This window comes from Spermophilus citellus (genome assembly GCF_964194105.1).
Source record: "Spermophilus citellus genome assembly, chromosome: 3".
Classification (NCBI taxonomy): domain Eukaryota; kingdom Metazoa; phylum Chordata; class Mammalia; order Rodentia; family Sciuridae; genus Spermophilus; species Spermophilus citellus.
Window position 1 is genome coordinate 46323076 of NC_138184.1, and position 22054 is coordinate 46345129.

General features: G+C 33.5%; 1 protein-coding gene across 1 annotated transcript in view; it reads left to right on the forward strand.

Moving 5' to 3' along the window:
- The window catches only part of DNAH12 (dynein axonemal heavy chain 12), a 299548-nt gene that overhangs the window by 136778 nt on the left and 140716 nt on the right, over positions 1-22054 (forward strand). The window contains exons 30-40 of the mRNA XM_081284134.1: positions 1377-1486; positions 3650-3833; positions 3970-4110; positions 6988-7071; positions 7621-7809; positions 8214-8333; positions 13091-13279; positions 15119-15270; positions 17708-17846; positions 19194-19360; positions 21293-21548. Coding sequence (XP_081140260.1) covers positions 1377-1486; positions 3650-3833; positions 3970-4110; positions 6988-7071; positions 7621-7809; positions 8214-8333; positions 13091-13279; positions 15119-15270; positions 17708-17846; positions 19194-19360; positions 21293-21548 — 1731 coding nt within the window. The remainder of the gene's footprint in view (positions 1-1376; positions 1487-3649; positions 3834-3969; positions 4111-6987; positions 7072-7620; positions 7810-8213; positions 8334-13090; positions 13280-15118; positions 15271-17707; positions 17847-19193; positions 19361-21292; positions 21549-22054) is intronic.

The following is a 22054-nucleotide window of genomic DNA, read 5'->3' on the forward strand; positions in this document are numbered from 1 at the left end:
CGCTGAGCTACAATCCTAGCCCTGTTTCCATCATCTTGTCTTTTTTCTTTTATACTTTATAAAATATAAAGTTCTTATCTACTAATGGTAGTATTTGAATATTTGTATTTATTTTGTTTACTATTTTTTCTTGGTCATTAGCTATTTCTCATGATTTTACGTTCTGATTTTATTTTAAACATTGTCATATAACATGAATTTAGGGGCTATATTGGTTTATTTTTCTAGAGAAATATCATGTTATTTTTTTCTTTTAGATAGCTAGGTTGAGTTGCTGATCAATTCTATCAGGAGTTGACTTAAGTTAGAGTTTTATTGCAGCTCTTTTGACTTATCGTTTCCTGCTGATTTCAAATGCCTGTAGAACAATCACTATCTTGTTCTATTATAGACTTCTCTCTCCAGGAGGATTTTGAGATTTAAGCATCTTGAGACTAAGGAAATTCTGTCATTTTTCTAGGTGAACTTGATCTTTTTTTTTATTGATTATTTAAAGCATTACATAGCTCATGATATATCATCTTTCATACATTTGACTCAAATTGTGTTTTGAACTCCCATTTTCACCCCAAATACAGATTGCAGAATCACATCTGTTACATATTCACATTTTTACATAATGCCATATTAGTGACTGTTGTATTCTGCTACCTTTCCTATCCCCTACTATCCCCCCTCCCCTCCCCTCCCCTCCCATCTTCCCTCTCTACCTCCCCTGCTGTTGTTCAATTCTCTCCCTTTTTTTCCCTCCCCCTTGCCCCTCATAACCTCTTATAATTTGATCTTATATGTGTCTACATGCTTGGTAAAAACATGAACAATAGAAAGAACCACCTTTGCATTTGGGGTCATTCAATCCTATCACATCAGCCCACATAACCATTAATCTCTATTAATTTCTCTTTACTAACTAATTCCCTTTGTCTACAGCAGGCCCAAACAAATGCATATCATGTCCAGTCTTAGAAATATTACCAGGCTGCAAACAGCTTACCTAAGAAAGGCTCACTCTTTCTGAAATTAAAATACTTTAAACTTAATTGCATCCAGGGTGGTCCTGTATCTTCAATATTTATATAATTTTTTAGCTTCTCTGTTTATTTATAATTACTCTGGGAGAAGGATTGTCTGACATTCTAACCAAAACCCAAACCAAAATTCTGGGAAACACTATTAAAGAGTTGTGTCTTCTTTTTTTTCTCTAATGAAGAGTACACCCAATGCTATTATATTGTGATTATTAATAACTTATACTAATATAGTAAAGCTATCTTAATTCTTCTCAATTTGGAAAAAAGCTATGTGACATGATTTGTAATAATAGTGTATAATTTTTGTATTTTATAGAAATGAATTCCACTTTTTTTTTGTTTCAGGAATTTTTGGAATGTACTCATGAAACTTGCCGTGCACATAATCTTCAGCCTGTTAAATTTTTTCTTGAGAAAATAATTCAGACATATGAAATGATGATTGTTAGACATGGGTAAGATTATAGATCATCATCTACCATAGTTAGATGGTATTATTTGAAATTAAACTGTTTAACAACTGAAATTCATAATTAAAAGAAGCAACAAATTTATATACTAAGTAAGATAGGAAACAAACAGCCCTTCCCTTCCCTTTTATAAGACAAAGGTCTATTGCTCTTTCATATTACATGTCCAATATGGGTTGGTAAGAAGTGCTTAGTGACTAGTAGTAATAGCCATCACAATTTGTGCAATAAAGTCTTATTCACATATATACACTCTTCCCTTTCCAGAGAGACAACTTAAAAGTTGTAATCAATAAATGAAACATACATAAATTCAGAATTTCTAGAGGCATGGTTATGTCTACATCAGATTTGGAAGTTGTTCCTCTTGATCCAGAGTCCTCCAAACTAGAAAGACAAGTTGTCTGACCTCTACACATTCCGTATATAGTAATGGGTTTACAGAACAAGTTTTCCAGAGCAAACACTCCCATTCAGAATTTGGAGAATAGAAAACACAACACTGTTCTATAGCAATTTTAAAATCTGCCTGGGCATCTGAGGACTCCAGTTCCAGAGATGAATTTACTATAAAGCTAATGGGGCTTAAACTTTGGACCTCTCACTTGTTGGGCCATTCCAAGAGGCCATAAACATTTTCTTTACATAATTTATTGTGTAGGGTATCATTACAGTGGATATGGTAATTTTATATTTGTAATTATATATTCATTAAAGAGCTCCCCTTCCAAAGTGTACTATCTTAAAGCTCCTGAAAACTTAGATCTAAAGAGCTCCCCTTCCAAAGTGTACTATCTTAAAGCTCCTGAAAACTTGGATCTACTTCTGCATGATGTGGTTCCCTCAAAGGAGCTTCCCAGTTCATTGTTCTCTGTAGGGCTTGGTTTAACCTTCTGTAAGGTCTTTTCATTTTCCCTACTGTGTGAAGTCGACATTGGGGAAAATATTGTCCTTTGTAACTGAGAAATGTTTTCAGCTTGCTTCCTGCTTATAGAAAATAAAGATCTCAATAGTCATTATTCTTTTTTTAAAAAAATCTTTATCTTTATTTATTTATTTTTATGTGGTGCTGAGGATTGAACCCAGTGGCTCATGCATAGGAGGCAAGCCCTCTACCACTTAGCTACTACCCCAGCCCAGTCATGACTCTTTTTAAAGGCAAGGTATTAAAAAACACTTTGTGTTATGCAAATTTTCCAGCATACACAAAAATGAGGGGAATGAGTGCAATCAACCCTGGTGCATCTAATACCTAAGAATCACTTTGAGTTTTATATATTCATATATGTTTTAGGCTAGATTTGGGGGGTGTCATTAAATGCCTTTAAAAATTTAATCAACTTTTTGTCTCTTTTATTCCAGGCACTCCATGTGCCTGTAGCTATAAGTATGGTCCTTATTAAATCACATCCTTCTAAATTTCCTTGTAGTATATTTGAACCTGTCTGGTTTAGTTGCAAGAATCACACCTTTAGTCTATTTTCCCTGAATTATTTTTGCCTTCCTGAAATGATTACATTAGTTCTCCCTCATCTATGATTTTTATTTTCCACTGTTTTAGTTACCCATGGTAAACTGTAATCTGAAAATATTAAAGGGAAAAATTCCACATTTTGAGAGATACTATATTTGCATACTTTTTATTATAGTAAATTGTTATAATTGTTCCATTTTATTATTGTTAATTTTTTTATTGTGCCCAGTTTATAGATAAAAATTTATCATAGTTATGTATGTATAGGAAAACACATAGTATTATATAGGGTTCAGTACAACCTATGATTTCAGATATCTAGTGGGAATCTTAGAACATATCCTCCACAAATAAGGGGACTACTGTGCTAGGAACCACATTATTCCTTCATAGATTTTAATAATGTAATACAATGACTCTACCCTTGAAGTGAGCTTTGCTATCAAGCTGAGTTTTAAAATTATATGTAGTAGGGCTTGGGATGTGGCTTAGTGATAGAGTGCTTGTCTAGCATGGATATAAGCCCTGGTCCTTCATACCACACACCAAAAAATAAACAAAAAGGAAGAAAAAAAATTACATGTAGTAATTATCACAGGTTAAAGTTTTTATATACTGGAATAAATAATTTCCCATTCTAGTTTTTGGAACTTATTGAGTAATTACTTTAATAGTTTTATGTTAGTAGGAAAGCCTTTTGCTGGTAAGACAAAAGTACTACATGTGCTGGCTGATACTTTATCTCTTATGAATGAACGTGGCTATGGAGAAGAAGAAAAGGTCATTTATAGAACTGTGAATCCCAAATCAATTACCATGGGCCAACTTTTTGGACAATTTGACCCAGTGTCTCATGAGGTAAGCTACAACATAATGTTCTCAACTCTCCTATTGACAGTGTATAATAAACAAGAATTTCAAGTGTTTTTATGTTTTTACTGCTAAATCCAATTATCTGAAAGGAACTCTCCAACTCTTCCTTTTATTCCTTCAGTGGACTGATGGTATTGTGGCAAATACTTTTAGAGAATTTGCCTTATCAGAAACCCCTGACCGGAAATGGGTTGTATTTGACGGTCCTATTGACACTTTGTGGATAGAGAGTATGAACACAGTATTGGATGATAATAAAAAGGTAAATCACTATGATTAAAAGCAGAGCAGATTCAGACATGATTAAGTAATTTGTTGTGTTTAACATCTCATCAACTAGGATTATGTATTTAAAGGATGCAACAAATTTAATGTTTATAAATGATCATTTCAACGAAAACTTTGCTGTAGTGAGTGCTTTGTTCTTTTTTGATATAGAATGAAAACATAATATATTAAAACTACTGTATTAAGAAGAAGGCATAGTAATCTACTACTAAGAAATAATAAATTGTCAAATAACTTTATCATTTTTATAGGACTTTAAAAATTTTTAGGAGAAAACAAAAAGGCTTTGTTCCTTTTCAGAACATTGAACACTTTAGTCCTTATGTGTGTTATACTTAAGTAATATATTTATTACCATAGGTATAAGTTAGAAGAACTAGAAAGTGAAAGTCTCCTAATATTTATTTTAATATATGAGATAATATACATAAAGTATTGAATGTGTGCTAATTCTAAATACAGATTCTGTAATTTTTTTAATTTTTTTTACTATATAGGTAAACCCATACAACTATCATCCAAATAAAGATAGGTAAAATTTCCTGTACCCTGCAGGGTTCACTATGTACATCCCCAGTCTGTACATTCTACCTCAGATAATCACTCTTTTGACTTATGTGATAAATTAGTTTTGCCAGGTCTTGAACTTCATGTTATAGAATCATGTTTTTGAATATTTTTCTTTTTTCTATCATTGTATATGAGATATTCATGTTGATATGTTTTATTTATTTATTTATTCTTTTTATGTCTGAATTAGTGTTATATTGTATGATTCCATTTCAGTTTATTTTCACATTTATAGGAAATGGCTATAATTCTAAATAAGCATTCAAATATATACTCAAGTGCTTTATCATAGATGCTTGTTCATTTATTCATTTTCTTTCTTTCATTCACTTTATATTGATTGAGCTAAGGGTGGAATTTAAACAGATAAGAAACCGTGATGATTTAGAAAAGAACGGTTAGTCAGTGGGATGAAGGCTAAGGTTTCAGAGCCAAGTAGAAGGGTTGTCTCATATTAGATGATAAGAAAAATATAAAAGTTTAGATATACGGATTTGATAGTGGAAATGTAAAGGCAGATCCTTCTGATGATTTTTCTTCCTTAAGAGGTACACCCTGGTTCTTTGCAGACTTGAAGAGAAAGGAAGTGTTTTAAATTAACCTTTATGGAAAATGTGAAAGAGATCTGCCTAGGAAAACATATAAGCATATCTGAATAGTTCTAAAGGCTGACTGAGTTAAAGGCTTTAAGTAATTATTCATACTATGAAGGTCTAACTTTGTGTGAAATATTCTCTACCAGTCTAAGAAGGCTGGGTATAGATGTAGATGTAGGTAATGATGCAAACCTAGAAATATAGTAATACTTTAAAGATACAGGCATGATAATAATAGAAACATGGGATCCTAGAACAGAAGTTGCCTAGCAAAGGAAGTGAAAGCTTCAGTCATGTAGAAATCCTTATGAAAATGTATAGCAGGTGGGTTAGGTGTCCATGAGTGGGAGAACTAGGTGTATTAGGAATCTGTGGCAGAGAATGAGGTACTTGTATTTAACATTTCTGGATTATGTAGTATTTTAGCAGAGAAATTTCCAGATATATAAATTGTATGGCTGGAATGGAGTAAGGAGAAAATAAGTGAAGACAAGTTGGTCAAGGATCTGAGGGGCTATTGTGTTGAGATGCTCATCCTTATGAAAACTGGATGAAGCCAGACTTATGGAAGGGAGAAAGACTAGGTCAAGTGCCAAAGGCTTTAGCTAATGAGAGGAGACTACTTGGATATTGATAGGTGACAGAAAATGGAGGAACTGTCAAAGTGGCGCAGAGTTGTACGCAATGGTGAAGTAGAAGTAGTTGGGAAACAATACAGTAGGGTGAGGAAAATATTGATTCCACCTCCCAAATTGGTGGCAGATAGAAGAGTCTTTGCTGAAATTATCTGGTGGAAGGTGAAAAGTATTCTAGACTAGCACCATCTAATATGGTTTTCTGCAGTGCTGGAAATATCTGTGCTATCTGATAAGCTAGCCACTACTCACTTTGGCTATTTGTTCTTTTAAGGGTGGCTTAGTGAATTGAACTGAATTTAAAATTTTATTTTCGTTAGGTAAAATTAAATATTAATGGCTACATAATGGACAATCCAGGTCTAGACCATTTATTTTACATTAAAAAAAACTGAATATAGATGTGTTAAATGCCTCATTGTTGACAAATAACTAGATGGAGTAAAGGTGGGGTTAGAACAATGATTGTAGAAGCAGAGAGGAAACAATGAGAAATATATGTGGAATTTAAGAGTGGGAAAATTAATTTATCAATAGACAATCATTAATACATTAAAAATTAATTATAAAACCAGATTTGGTGGCACATGCCTGTAATTCCAGTGACTAGGGAAGCTGAGGCCACCCTCGCCAACTTAATGAGACCTTGTCTCAAAATAAAAACAAAAATCAATGGCCTGGGGATGTGGCTTAGTGGTAGAGTACTCCTAGGTTCAATTCTTAGTATGGCAAAAGAAAACTATTATAATGATAATTCCCTAGGTGCTAGCCAAGGATATTGAAGAGATGGCTATAATAATAATGGACATGATGAGAATTTGAGAGGAAGGAAGCAGTTGATAAATTCAGTTTTTGACATATCTGACATATTTTAGGTTAAAGGAGATTAGGAGATGTAATAAACCCCAAACTCTATGTCAGGATTTTTTGGCTCCCACTAATACTTCCCATTACACCACAGGAAAACCTTTATCTTATAAGTAGAATAAGTTTTTATCTGAAAAGCTTGAAATATTTTAAAATAAATGTTTGGAAAATAATTGCTTTTAGCTTTGTCTTATGAGTGGAGAAATCATTCAGATGTCTCCTCAAATGAGCCTGATCTTTGAAACAATGGACCTTTCCCAGGCTTCGGTAAGTTTGTAATTTAATACAATAGTAGTTCATTTATTTGTTCATTCATTCATTAGTCAGAATTTTTTATTATGTGTCATAAAATGGGTTTAGTAGTGGGTATACAGATGATAAGACACAGTATAAGCTTGTTTAGGAAGGGTAAGAAGCATTCTTATAAATAATTCCAATACACAGTTACGTGTGAGTGCTCCAAGAGCATGGAGAAGACTGAGCCGCCATAAGGGGAATGGATAGTGGAGGACCATGAAAGGTGTTTGAATATTTGATCTGGTTTTGAGGAAGATGTAACACTTCTCCAGGGAGATTGGTTGGGCCTGGATATTCCGTATAATAATAAGATGATGTGTAAAGACATGGAGCTATGACATGTCTGGGGAATAGAACTGAAAACAGTTTTCTGTTTGGTGAACATCTATATGAGGCTGTAGAGATAGAAACCAGATTATGACAGGCCTTATAAATCATGCTAAGAAGTGTTGATAATTGTCAGGTTTTACTGGTATAGAGGTAACTATGGAAAAAGAAAACTTGTCTTTTTTTCTCTAGCCTGCCACTGTAAGCCGATGTGGCATGATTTATTTGGAACCCTCACAGTTAGGATGGGAACCACTTGTGTCTTCTTGGTTGCATTCCCTGAAAGGACCTCTACTTGAACCAGAACATCAAACTCTTCTGAAAGAACTTTTTGACTGGTTAATAACACCTTCTTTGAGGTTTCGTAAGAAAAATTGCAAGGTAACATGATTCTCTGATCTCTTCAAGTTTCTTAAGTTTTTTATTCAACTTAATTAATCTAAAGTCACAATGGTAGTGAATAATAAACAGTTTTCTTTATACACATTCAGTATCTTTACAACATTGTTTATTCCCTTATAGAAACTAGTTTGCATTTCTCAGAGGATTTAGAGTGTTATATACAATTTTTTGGTTATGGTTATATTCCAAGCTAAAGTAGTCAAGAAATGGTTTTTATCAGTCAAAAAATTAAATTCTTTAGATGTTTTTAAATGAATGTTTTAAAATTCATGTTTATGAATATAATGTATGTTATCAGTTTTTAAAAATGAAATATTTATCTTCTTTTATTCTTCAAAGAACCTGAAAGTTATGAATAATATCTTATTTTTTTCACTTTGCAGGAACTGATTCGTACCAGTAATAGCAATGTGGTTGTCTCTCTCACACGGCTCATTGAAGTACTACTCTGTAATGTGGTAGAAAACGATCCTACTAGCAAGCACATTCGTGTTTGGATTATGGTTGGTTTTATACTTTATGTAGTTTTAAATTACAGAAGAAAATATGCTTCTGGCAAGTTTTACTTGTATTGAGTAAGACATTTATAAGATTCAAAACTGTTTTCTGGTGATCACTGAAAGAATATTGAAGACGCTAAAGTTACCCGACCGAGCAAGTTTGATTCTGATACTAAAAAACACAAGAAAATAACATATGTCAGAATGAACCAAAACTGCCCAATATTTTATGAAACATCATAATTTGATAAACACTTGATAAGGTGATTTAATAGTAAACCCATTGAGACTTTAGATAAATTGATTTATCTTTATAATAAGCCAGCATTAAACAGCATACAAACTAGCTATGAAAGACTAAAGAAGCATGACAGGCAGAATCCCTGAAGGATTTAAGTAGAGAGAAGCCAGTAGACTTGGCTAGCTAATGTCAGAGTTCAGAGAAGACCAGAGACCATGGTAATAGTGAGGAGAAATTATCAAAGAGAACCAAAGGAAAGGTTTTGTTCCTTTTCCTTGTCTAGGCCTCTTCCCCATCTGTCACATTTTTTTTCTTTTCAAAAATAAAAAAAAATATTTTTTAGATATATATGACAATAGAGTATATTTTGACATATTATACATACATGTAGTAAAACTTCCCATCCTTGTGGGAGTTACATTGGTCCGTGTATTCATACGTGAGCATAAGAAGGTTATATCCAATTCATTCTACTGTCTTTTCTATTCCCATCTTCCCTTTCTTCCCTTCATCCCCCTTTGTCTAATCCAATGAACTCTGCTATTCTTCCCTTCCCTACTTATTGTGTGTTAGCATTCTTATATAAAAAATAATTTTCAGGCTTTGGTTTTTGAGGATTGGCTTATTTCACTTACCATGACAGTTTCCAGTTCCATCCATTTACTGGCAAATGTCATAATTTCATTCTTCTATATAGCTGAGTAATTTTATATATATATACCACATTTTCTTTATCCATTCATCTGTTGCAGGACACCTAGATTGGATCCCTAGCTTTGCTATTGTGAATTAAGCTACTATAAACATTGATGTGGCCATGTCACTTTAAAATGCTGATTTTAAGTCTTTGGGGTATATGCCAAGGAGTGGGATAACTGAGTCAAATGGTGGTTCCATTCCAAGTTTTCTAAGGAATCTCCATACTGCTTTCCAGAGTGATTGCACCAGTTTTCAGTCTCACCAACAGTGTATGAGAGTACCTTTCTCCCCACATCCTTGCCAACATTTATTGTTACTTGTATTTTTGATAATTGCCATTCTGACTGAAGTGAGATAAAATCTCAGTGTAGTTTTAATTTGCATTTCTCTAATTGCTAGAGATGTTGAACATTTTTTCATATATTTGTTGAACATTCATACTTCTTCTGTTAAGTGCCTGTTCAGTTCCTTTGCCCATTTATTGATTGGATTGTTTATTTTTCTGGTGGTAAATTTTTTGAGGTCTTTGTATATCCTAGAAATTAATACCTTATATGAGGTACTGGTGGTGAAGATCTTCTCCCAATCTGTAGAATCTCTGTACACATTCTTTTTTTTTTTATTGTTGGTCGTTCAAAACATTACATAGTTCTTAATATATCATATTTCACAGTTTGATTCAAGTGGGTTATGAACTCCCATTTTTACCCCGTATACAGATTACTGTATCACATCAGTTACACTTCCATTGATTTACATATTGCCATTCTAGTGACTGATGTATTCTGCTGTCTATCCTATTCTCTACTATCCCCCTTCCCCTCCCCTCTCCTCCCCTCCCCTTTTCTCTCTCTACCCCCTCTACTGTAAATCATTTCTTCCACTTGTATTATTTTTCTCTTACCCCTCCTTTCCTCTTATATGTAATTTTGTATAACCCTGAGGATCACCTTCCATTTCCATGCAATTTCCCTTCTCACTCCCTTTCCCTCCCACCTCTCATCCCTGTTTAATGTTAATCTTCTTCTCAAGCTCTTTGTCCCTACCCTGACCTTGGTTACTCCCCTTATATCAAAGCAGTCATTTGGCATTTGTTTTTTAAGGATTGGCTAGCTTCACTTAGCATAATCTGCTCTAATGCCATCCATTTCCCTCCAAATTCCATGATTTTGTCATTTTTTAAAGCAGAGTAATACTCCATTGTGTATAAATGCCACATTTTTTTATCCATTCATCTATTGAAGGGCATCTAGGTTGGTTCCACAATCTTGCTATCGTGAATTGTGCTGCTATGAACATCGATGTAGCAGTGTCCCTGTAGCATGCTCTTATTAGGTCTTTAGGGAATAGACCGAGAAGGGGGATACTGGGTCAAATGGTGGTTCCATTCCCAGCTTTCCAAGAAATCTCCATACTGCTTTCCAAATTGGCTGCACCAATTTGCAGTCCCACCAACAATGAACAAGTGTACCCTTTTCCCCGCATCCTCTCCAGCACTTGTTGTTGTTGGACTTCATAATGGCTGCCAATCTTACTGGAGTGAGATGGTATCTTAGGGTGGTTTTGATTTGCATTTCTCTGACTGCTAGCGATGGTGAGCATTTTTTCATGTACTTATTGATTGATTGTATATCCTTCTCTGAGAAGTGTCTGTTCAGGTCCTTGGCCCATTTGTTGACTGGGTTATTTGTTATCTTATTGTCTAATTTTTTGAGTTCTTCTGTACACATTCTTGATTGTTTCTTTTGCTGTGAAGAAGCTTTTCAGTTGGATACCATTCTATTCATTGATTCTTGATTTTACTTCTTTTACTTTAGGAGTATTGTTGAGGAATTTGGTTCCTAAGCCGGCATGTTAGAGAGTTGGGTCTACTTTTTGTTCTAGTTCTTTTAACTTTTGTTTATCATGGAAAGTTTCTGACAGCCTTTAAAATTTTATTCTTATTCTATATGTTAGTCATTTTCATAATTGCAATAATATGGAACACTTCAAGAATTCACATATCATCCTTGTGCAGGGGCCATGCTAATCATCTCTGTATCATTCTAATTTTAGTATATGTGCTGCCAAAGGAGGACTGCCACTGCATTCTTAATGCCTTGAGTTTTTCTGCTGTCCTCTTACTCTATGGTCATAGCAGTTCCCTCCTGTTGTTTTCCATTCACCTTGTTGTCACAGAAAATATTCTACCTTAGACATCTCACATTCCAAGGTTTCCTGAAACCATAACTTCTTCCTTTCTGCCTCCCTTGTTATTGTTACATACCTCCACTTTAGAAAAAAATTGAACAGATATATTTTTTAAAAATATTTTTTAGTTGTCAATGGATCTTTTACTTTATTTATTTATATGTGGTGCTGAGGACCGAACCCAGGGCCTCACACATGTCAGGCAAGTGCTTTACCACTGAGCCACAACTCCAGCCCTGAACAGATATCTTTGAAGTATAATTTATCTATCCCTTCTCCCTACCCCCAGGCTTGGAACTATTTTTCGCAGGACTAGTATCTAACATTCTTCCATACACATCAGTATTACCTTTTACAAAATAAAAGTATCCCACAAAGAATTCATCTACATATAATTTTCAGGACACGCATTTCCTGAAAAATTTTATTCTCCAGGTAAACTGAAACTCTCAACTTTTTCAAATGATTCAGAATCACTTCTAAAGGGTTACATAGGTTGACAATTCCTTGAACATCTTCTCTTAAAATATATTTTACTCATTCCTTTTACTAGGCAAGGCATATATACATAGAGTAAAATTCAAAAGGGAAAATGTAGGTCTTCTATCTATATCAGTCCCTAGCCACCCTCAAGGCAACTATTACAGTTACCAGAAGGAATAGCTCTTTATACATTACTTGTCACTCCACTAAAAACTCAGAGAACTTTGGCAGGAAATTTGGTTTATTCAAAGCCAGCTTTGAAGAAGATGGAAGAAATCTTTCAGTTTCAAATCTCCATCTCTGGGGAGTTCAGCAATACAAAAAACTTAGAAGAGAAGGCAGAGTAGGACAAAGGTAGAAAACATACATGTGTAGATATAGCTAGCCTGTGTTCACCAGAAACATTCAAGTCTAAGGTTTCCTGGCTCCCAGCAGGTTGAGGTGGTAGGACAGGGCAGGGAAGTGAGAGGCTGCCCTTCAGCCTCTTCTCTCAGTCTGAGGAAGTACAGGATGCTGAAAAACAGGTATCAAGAAGTTGCCCTAATTTCAGAGTCTGTTTCATTTCATTCCTGTGTAGCTTACTAGAGGTATTTTATGCACATACTTTTTTTGTATTCTCAAAATGTGTCTTGGAGTTTGTTTCATATCAGTACTTAAGAGTCACTTTGTTTTTTAAGAGCTACATATATGTTAGGAGCTACATATATGTTAAGAGCTACAGGGCTGGGGATGTGGCTCAAGCGGTAGCGCGCTTGCCTGGCATGCGTGCGGCCCGGGTTCGATCCTCAGCACCACATACCAACAAAGAGCTACATATATGTGTAGCATAATATTAAACATAACCCCTGTTGAAGAACATTTGGGTTGTTTCTGATCTTTTGTCATTTACAAATAGTGCTGCAATCACTATTATTGTGCATTTTCACAGGCAGGAATATATTTGAGGATAAAGTTAAATTCCTAGGTAATTTAGTATGGGCGTTTGAATTTTTCATAAATATTGCTAGAGAAATGACTCTTCATATAGCTTAGCTGTGCTTCATTGTACTTTATTCATATCTGTGACCAACTAGTTTGAGCAAGTCCTGGTATGTTAAATTTTAGTTAAGTTTTTCTTTAAATTTCTTTAAATTTTTTTCATCAACAGGCTTGCTTTATATTCTCTTTAATATGGTCCATTGGAGGAGGTTGTGATACAGATAGTCGTCTTAATTTTGATTCTTTCATAAGATCACTCATAATGGGCAAAAATGAAAAATACCCAGTGCCAGATGGTGTGGGTAAATGGGAATGCCAATTTGAAGAAAAAGGCCTGGTCTATGACTACATGTATGAGGTATGACATAAAATGTTTATTATGATAAGATATAAAACATAGTGTCTTGGATCAGTAGACAAAGCTCCTGATTTTCTATCCCAGTGTGATTTAGATTCTTGAGGTGAGCTTTTTCATCCCTTCTCTTTATTTCTTGTTCTATAACTTGTTGGTAATATAGATTTTCTTTAATAATATCATATAATTTCATGTTTAATTTTAATTTACTATTCCACTTTATATAAAAAGAATCCACAAAAGGATTCTTTTAAATAGTAAGTATTTAAGCATCATTTTATTCATACAAATTTTATTTCACAATCCAGAAGATCTTGATAGAGCCTTAATTCTAATTTTACCTAAATTATAGAAACTTTGAAAGGTAAGTGGCTAGCAGAGCCAGAACTTGAACCCAGTTTGGCAGACCAACAGTGCAGGACTCCTTCCCTCAAAATATGCTGACACAGAAATTTAAGAATATGACCAGGAAGAGTATCAATCTCAGTAGTCAGAGAGAGAAGTCAATGAAGTACTCACTAAAAGTGAAAAACCAAGAGGTAGTAATGCCAGCATGTTCTTTTAAGAATTGAAGGTAAATACCAAAATGGCTGGATTAAAGAGGTAAAGGTAGTTGCCACTGGAGGGGAAAATGGGAGGAGGGAACTACTGTTTTTTTTGTAAATCTTTTCTCTAAAATATGTGTTTATATAACTTTGATGAAAATAAAAGCTAAAACTTAAAATAATGAATTACTAAAGAAATGTTTACTCAAATTTGGAAAATTACCACCAGATATACATGTGTCATAGACACATAAAAACGACTAGAAAATAGGAAAAGATTCTTAGAGCCAGCTGTAACACCAGAGCAAGATCCTAGGCTTCTGCTACTTTGCCAGGTATGAGTCCTTTTATTATTACTTGACAGTGGAAAGCCTGGTAGTCTCCAGGGAGAGAGAAAGACAACATGAAGAAGAAAATAATGGGTGGAAATGGTGCAGATGGAAAAGCACTTAATTGTGTCAACACAATAACTCATTTAGCCAGTGGTTCAGAAGAATTTTAGTACTTTAACAATTAGTTCCACCATGCTGATATGTCCTGTTAGACTATCAGCCAGTATCAAAATGCCAAAGAGAATAATTTTATAGAAACAAATATAGAGAATTAAAGTGATGTTTTTAGTTTATTGCTTGTTTACTCAAAATATGAAAAACATGGTCTCAAAATGCAGAAAATTCTAACTAGAGGTACATTATAGTGGCTTTCAGATAAATATGTGGCATTTAAATGCAAATTGATATCTTAAAGAAATTGGGGGGAGATTAGAGTGTTTAAGAGGACATAAAGGCAAATATATTTGGAATTCTAGATATGTTAAAATAGTAATAAAGTAACATTACATTTTTCAGATTATCATTTAAAAAGAAAAGTCTAAAGAAAAATATATATCTTAAACTGGGTGGTAGATTCATGGGTATTTATATTATTAATCTGCTTTATTACTTATATTCTTTTATACAAATCTAATATTTCCATAAAAGAGGAAAAGATTAGAAGTTTTTTTGTTTTGTCTTGTTTTGACTTTTGTGGTACTGAAAATTGAATACAGAGGACCACTAAGCTACATCCCCAGTCTTGGTATTTTATTTTTGAGACAAGGTCTTGCTAAATTGCCCAGGCTAGCCTTGAACTTGGACTTTTCCAGCCACAGCTTCCCAAGTAGCTGGGATCACAGGTGTGTTCCACTGTGTGTTTCTAAGACTAAAGATTTTAAAAGTAAACAGTTTAAGTATTGAAAAGAGCCTTTCAGGTATAGCAATTGCATTGTTATAATATTTTGAAATATATTCTCTTGTAGTTGAAAAACCGAGGTCGCTGGCTTCACTGGAATGAATTAATTAAAAGTACTGATTTAGAAGATAAGCGCATCAAGATTCAAGATATCATAGTCCCTACAATGGACACAATTAGATATACATTTCTAATGGATTTGAGTATTACCTATGCAAAGTAAGGAACCCTATTATATACATGAATTTTAAATGTAACAGTTCATTCTAGCAATTTTTAAAGTAAACTCAGAGGTTATCCAGTTTCAGGTAACTGAGATCCTTTTGTATGCCTAAAGTGACATCTGTGCTATTGGCAAACCTAGAATTCAGGTTTCCTATTGTGTACTCCAATATCTGCCATCATATTTGTTATCTTGTGAGTCACCTTGTATTTCTCTTGTTTGTAACAAATGACTAAAAGCCAGTTGCAATGTTATTGTGAAAAGCTATACATTATAGCTTAGTTATAGTTCAGTTTGATATCTAAGATATCTTTGATATCAAATTGATGATGATCCACATTCTCCCATTCCACTTAGCATTTTTTAAAATATGTTCTATGCTGGTTCTGATTCTATAGCTTAATATGAATATTACAAACTCAGATTTTAATCAGAATAATACATCAAAAAATAGTATATAAAACTGGTCAGGAGACTAGACATTTACTGTAGCCATATCTATACCAACTTTTTTTTTTTTGAATACTTGGGATTGAACCCAGCACTGCACTACTGAGCTACCTACCTAGCCCTTTCTTTTGTATTTTGAGACAGAATCTTGTTAAGTTGCTAAGGCTGGATTTGAATTTGTGATTCTCCTGCCTCAGCCTCTCAAGTAGCTAAGATTAGATATATACTACCATGTCTGGCACCATGCCAACTTTTAAAATAATATTTTCAGTTTCTTTTAAAAGATTAGGTGTAACTTATCATCAGTACTACTTAAACTTTATAAATGTCATGTTATTTTTAAATAAAGAACTTGCATCTGAGTGTATTTTGTAGCACTTTCATGTTGGTTTTTTAAAAAAACAGGAAAATAGCTATGGGGAAAATTATTTTATCCCTGTTTTGTATTTCTAGTTACATTTTTTTTTTTAACTTTAGAGGCTAATAGTCAAAACTTTGTAGCAGGTCTTGGGAACCTAATATAGGAGGATAAGGCTAGCCTGGGCATCATAGTGAGAAACCACCTCAAAACAACAACAACAAGAAAAATATTTTAAAATTAATAAGTACATAATTACAGAGGAAACTACTTATATAAAAATGTATTAAAATACTGAGTATATTTAAGTTATAGAAGCCAAGTTTCTGCTTCTTTATTAACACACTAATAAGATACAGCAGTGGATTTGAAGACTATAGTATTTAAAAAAAATTTTTTTTAGATGTTGATGGACCTTTATTTTTTTTTATTGGTTGTTCACAACATTACAAAGCTCTTGACATATCATATTTCATACATTTTCATTTGTTCATATGTGGTGCTGAGAATCGAGCCCAGTGCTTCACACATGCTGGGCAAGCACCCTACCACTGAGCCACAACCCCATCCCCTATAGTAGTTCTGAAAGAATTTTAACTTAGTGTTCCTCCTTCAATATTAGCATAATTTGGCTCACTTAGGTAACCTTTTACAACTGAGTACTGCTCTGTTTCAGTGCCAACCTTTGCATTTATATTTATGTATTATATGATGAGAAATTACCAAGGTGAAAATATTTCATTTTACTGCAACATTTCTCAAACTTAGTTTTTCAATTTCTCAATTCCTTAGTTTTGTGAACATAAACTCATTTGATTGTTTCCCCTTTCAAATTAGTAAATTTTATTCAAGAATGGGAAACCCTGATTGAGGTCTCACTGAAGGAGGAATTTCCTAGAGTTTTCTTTCAGACAAATAATTTCAGTTAGTAATTGAATTGATTTAAAAATGCTCTTAACAGGTGTGTGTGTGTGTGTGTGTGTGTGTGTGTGTGTACATATACATGTACATTTAGCTTGAGAATTCACTGTTATTTCATTTGCACAAAAATTTTATGCTTTTAATTTTTAAAATCCTAAACCTATAACATTATCACTTTATTATTCTTTTCCACGCTGCCAACCCTATGTCTGTACCCCTAATTTGAAGTACAAATACATCACCTTTCTGGGGAGACAAACTTAGACTTTCTTTTATGAAAAAACAAACAGATATATCATTACTTGTTTTATGAGTGTTTCATTTTGGGGTGTGGGGTATGGTTATGATATGGGGTCTCACTAAATTGCCCAGGCTGGCTTCTAATTTGCAATCCTCCCATCTCAGCCTTTCAAATAGCTGGAATTACATGCACCACCATGCCTGGATTTATGGGTGGTTTTGTTCATACTAACATTAATCTGTTTAAATAATAATTTATTACTATTAGACACTGCAACATTATGCATAAATGTATGCCAATCATTAATTTTAGTAATCTTTAATAAAATAATTATAGATAAAAGTGAATTTTTAGATAAAGAATAATTTATGATTTAAGTTTTCAACTAACTCCAGCTTCTTTCAGTGAAAATATATTCCAAATTTCTTACATTTTAAATGATATATTCATTATTTTCATAAAGGCCACTGCTTTTTGTGGGTCCAACAGGCACTGGAAAATCAGTGTATGTGAAAGATAAGCTAATGAATCACTTGGAAAAGGACCAGTACTTCCCTTTTTATGTTAATTTCTCAGCACGGACCAGTGCCAATCAAGTGCAGGTTAGTTTAAAACCAGAAACATGGGTCTATAACTATGAAATTTTTTCCTTATCTGATAAATGTTTTAAATTTCATGTCAAATGAGAAACTGAATAAATCTCCTATAAAGTTAAAATGAACCGTTTTGTGTTAATAATGTATTATTTAGTATCGTCACTTTTTTCTTTTTCTTTTTTTTTTTTTTTGCCTGAGAAGAAGCAAACATTGATTTCTTAACTGGAGAAGGGAATATAAAAGAAAGATAAACCACACACACCAGGCAGTAGTGGGTAGAGATAAGAGAACTTCCAGTTGTTCTTTCTAGACTCCTTGTGTTGTCTTAGGAGCATATGCTGCTCATTGGGTCTTTTAAAACATGGACTATCATGTGACCTTGTGTAATAAGAATATGTGGTTGTGTATCCCACCCTTAGCCCCTAAATATGACAAGGTGAAACTACTCATGAAACCTTTTCAGTTGTCACTTTTAGCATCCATTCCTAAATCCATGCCTATTCATTCTTACCTGACCCCATTTCTCTTGTTTCAAGCTCATAACATTCTCTTAACTGCACAAATCTGACAAAAGTAAAGCTGCTTTACTGTGGAGCTTAATTTGAATTAAAATAATAAATTCAGTATTCATGTTTACAATAGACAAGAGAGTTCCAAAATTATGAAATACAAGAAAACATTTATATTCCTATTAACTATAAAAAATTTGGAGCTGGGAATGTGGCTCAAGCGGTAGTGCGCTTGCCTGGCATGTGTGCCACCCGGGTTTGATCCTCAGCACCACATACAAACAAAGATGTTGTGTCCGCCGAAAAACTAAAAATAAATAAATAAATATTTAAAAATCTCTCTCTTTCTCTCTCTCTCTCTCTCTTAAAAAAAGTTTATAGAGGTTGTAAAGATAAGTGCTTTTAAATATTAAGTTAATGTTGGGATATAAAATGAGGAAAACAGTATAGAAATATATGCATGTACAATATAAGCATAATATATAAATATCTGTGTAACAATTCTGAATGTGAAAAAGGGTTTCCATAAATATCCTTTGAATGATATTATGAAGTATTACCCTAAATTTGAATAAAGAAGAAGAAGCACATACATAATAATGGATAACATTATTTCTTTACAAAAACTGTTAAACTCCTTTTTTTTTCTAGTGTTCAATAAGGATTTTATGTTGAGTTAGTCTTTGATAAGATAAACAAATGGTATCTCCTACTAATAAAAATCCCATGGATATTGGCAGTATAAGCCCTTCTTTATACTAATTTAACATAAGCAATAATAATAATAACAAATATGTAATATGATTATAGGTTAATATATCACTCTTTCTTTTAAAAACTTTAGAATATCATTATGGCTAGATTGGATAAGAGACGCAAAGGAGTTTTTGGACCACCTATGGGAAAGAAATGTATAATTTTCATAGATGATATGAATATGCCTGCATTGGAGAAATATGGAGCTCAACCTCCTATTGAATTATTACGACAGTTTTTTGACTGTGGAAATTGGTAAATATTTTACTGACACCTTAATAAGTAAGCTATGCTGAAGTAATTGCTCATTTTTATATTTTAGTTTTTCAAAGAAAAATAGTACATTTTCTGTTATTTAAGGAAAAAGATCATTGCTGAGATTTTCCTATACAGAAGTTTTGGAAGGATTTTCTATATCTTGTGTTTTTTTTGTTGTTGTTGTTTTTGTTTGTTTGTTTGTTTGTTTGTTTTTTGAGATGGTGTCTCTCTGTGTTGTCTAGACTGGCCTTGAACTGTGCTTAAGTGATCTTCTCAAGTAGCTAGGATTATAGGTGTGTGCCACCATACCCAGTTGTATATCTTTTTTGAAGATTATTTTAGAGGAGTTTTAGGTTTATAATGAAGTAATAAGAAGGTATAGAGATTGTCTGTATAATTTCTGTTCCCAAATATGCTAGCCTCCCCCATTATCAACATTTTCCACTGGAGTGGTACATTTGTTTAGTTGATAAGCTTACATTGACAAATCATAATCACCCAAAGTTCATAGTTTACCTTAGTATTTGTTCTTCATGTTGTACATTCAAGAGTTTGGAAACTGTATAATTTCATGTATCTATCATTATAATATCATATATATTAGTATCACTGCCTTAAAAGTCTTCTGTACTGTTTTTCACCACCCCCTACCTGGCAACCACTGATCTTTTTATTATCTCCATAGTTTAGCCTTTTCCACTTAGTCAGCTTTTTGTTGCTTTAACAATATATGAATAATCAGCTTATAAAGAACAAGGATTTTTTTCTCATAGTTTTAGAGGTTTCAGTCCATGTTAGTTGACCCTTTCGCTTTCAGTCTTGCAGAAACAACACATTATGGCAGGGAGTGTGTAGGGAGCAAAAACCACTCAACTTATGGCTAGGAAGCCATAAGGGATAGATGAGGGTCCCAGAATCCTCTTTGAGAGCATGTCCCCAGTGACCTGAAAACCTCCCACTAGACCCCACCTCTTAAAGTTTCTACCCCCTCCCAATGGTGCCAAGACTTTAACACATAGGCCTATGTGGGATATTCAAGATCCAAACTATAGCAGTTATATAATTGGAATCTTACAGTATATAATCCTTCCAGATTGCCATCTTTCACTTAATAATGTGCATTTTAGTTTCCTCTGTATCTTCTTTTGGCTCATTTCTTTCTAGCATAACAAAGTACATATAGGTACTATTTAGACAATCTTATGTATTCTGAAGATAAGATTTGATATGAGAAAAAGAAAGCCAGGACATCACCATAACTAGGGCAACTGTATAATTCATGGTTCAAACTGGGGCATTTCTGAGAATAAAAGGAGGATGTCATTAATATTTACTGGACAACCAGCATAAACTAGATTTGTCGGTAAAGTGGGACATAAATCCATCCTACCTATATCTAGCTACAAGTAGGTTGTAGGAGCATTCATCCATGTTTCTGGGTTTGGAGAAAGAAAAGGAAAAATGGAGAGTCAAATTGGAATGAAATGTAGAAGGAAATAAATGGAAGGACAGGATGAAGGGCCATAATTTTTAGTTGTCAGTGGACTTTTATTTTTATTTATTTATTTATATGTTGTGCTGAGAATCGAACCCAGTGCCTCACACATACTAGGCAAGTGCTCCACCATTGAGCTACAACCCCAGAAGCTTCAATTTTAATGAAGTCAGCTTTTTGATTATTTCTTTCATAGATCATGCCTTTTGTATTGAATCATAGAAAAATCATCATCATAGAATCTGGATAACAGAATCAGTGTCATTGAAGGCAGAAATAAAATTCTACTTCAAATAAAAGATTATCTCCTACTTAAAGCATATGTAAAATTATTCCTTTTATAGAAGCTAAAATCAGATTAAATTTCTAGGGATATCTATATTAATTCCATCTTATTTATAACAGATTGTTTAAATTTTTTATGTATTTATAAGGTATGATCTTAAGGACACAAGTAAAATCACACTGGTTGATATAGAGCTGATTGCTGCCATGGGTCCTCCAGGTGGTGGAAGAAATCCAGTCACTCCCCGTTTTCTTCGACATTTCAACATCTGCAGTATTAATTCTTTTAGTGATGAAACTATGGTTCGAATCTTCTCAACAATTGTGGCATTCTACCTCAGGACTCGTGAATTTCCTACAGAGTATTTTATAACTGGGAACCAAATAGTCAGTGGGACTATGGAGGTGAGAAAGTAATGCAGTATAAATTGTTTTGGTGTTACATATTTCCCTCATTTGGCCCTTTTTATATTTTGTATTTTATTGATGCTTTATGATTAAACATAATAGTTAGATTTGTTGTTACATTCTCATACATGTGCACAATATAACAATATAATTGGGTTATTTAATTCAGTAGTATTTCCCATTTCCCTCTCTTCCTCCCTTCCCTTGGTTCCCTTCCTCTACTTTATTGATATCCCCTCTATTTTCATGAGCTCCCCCTCTATTTTTCCCTTTTTTGTCTCTCTAACTTCAACATATGAGAGAAAGAATATAACCCTTGACTTACTGAATCTGGCTTATTTTGCTTAATATAATGCTCTCGAGTTCTATCCACTTTCCTGCAGTCAACATAATTTCTTCTTTATGGCTAACTCCATGGAGTATATATACCACATTTTCTTTATCCATTCATCTGTTGATGGACATTAGGCTGCTTCCATAATTTTTACAATCTATATATTATG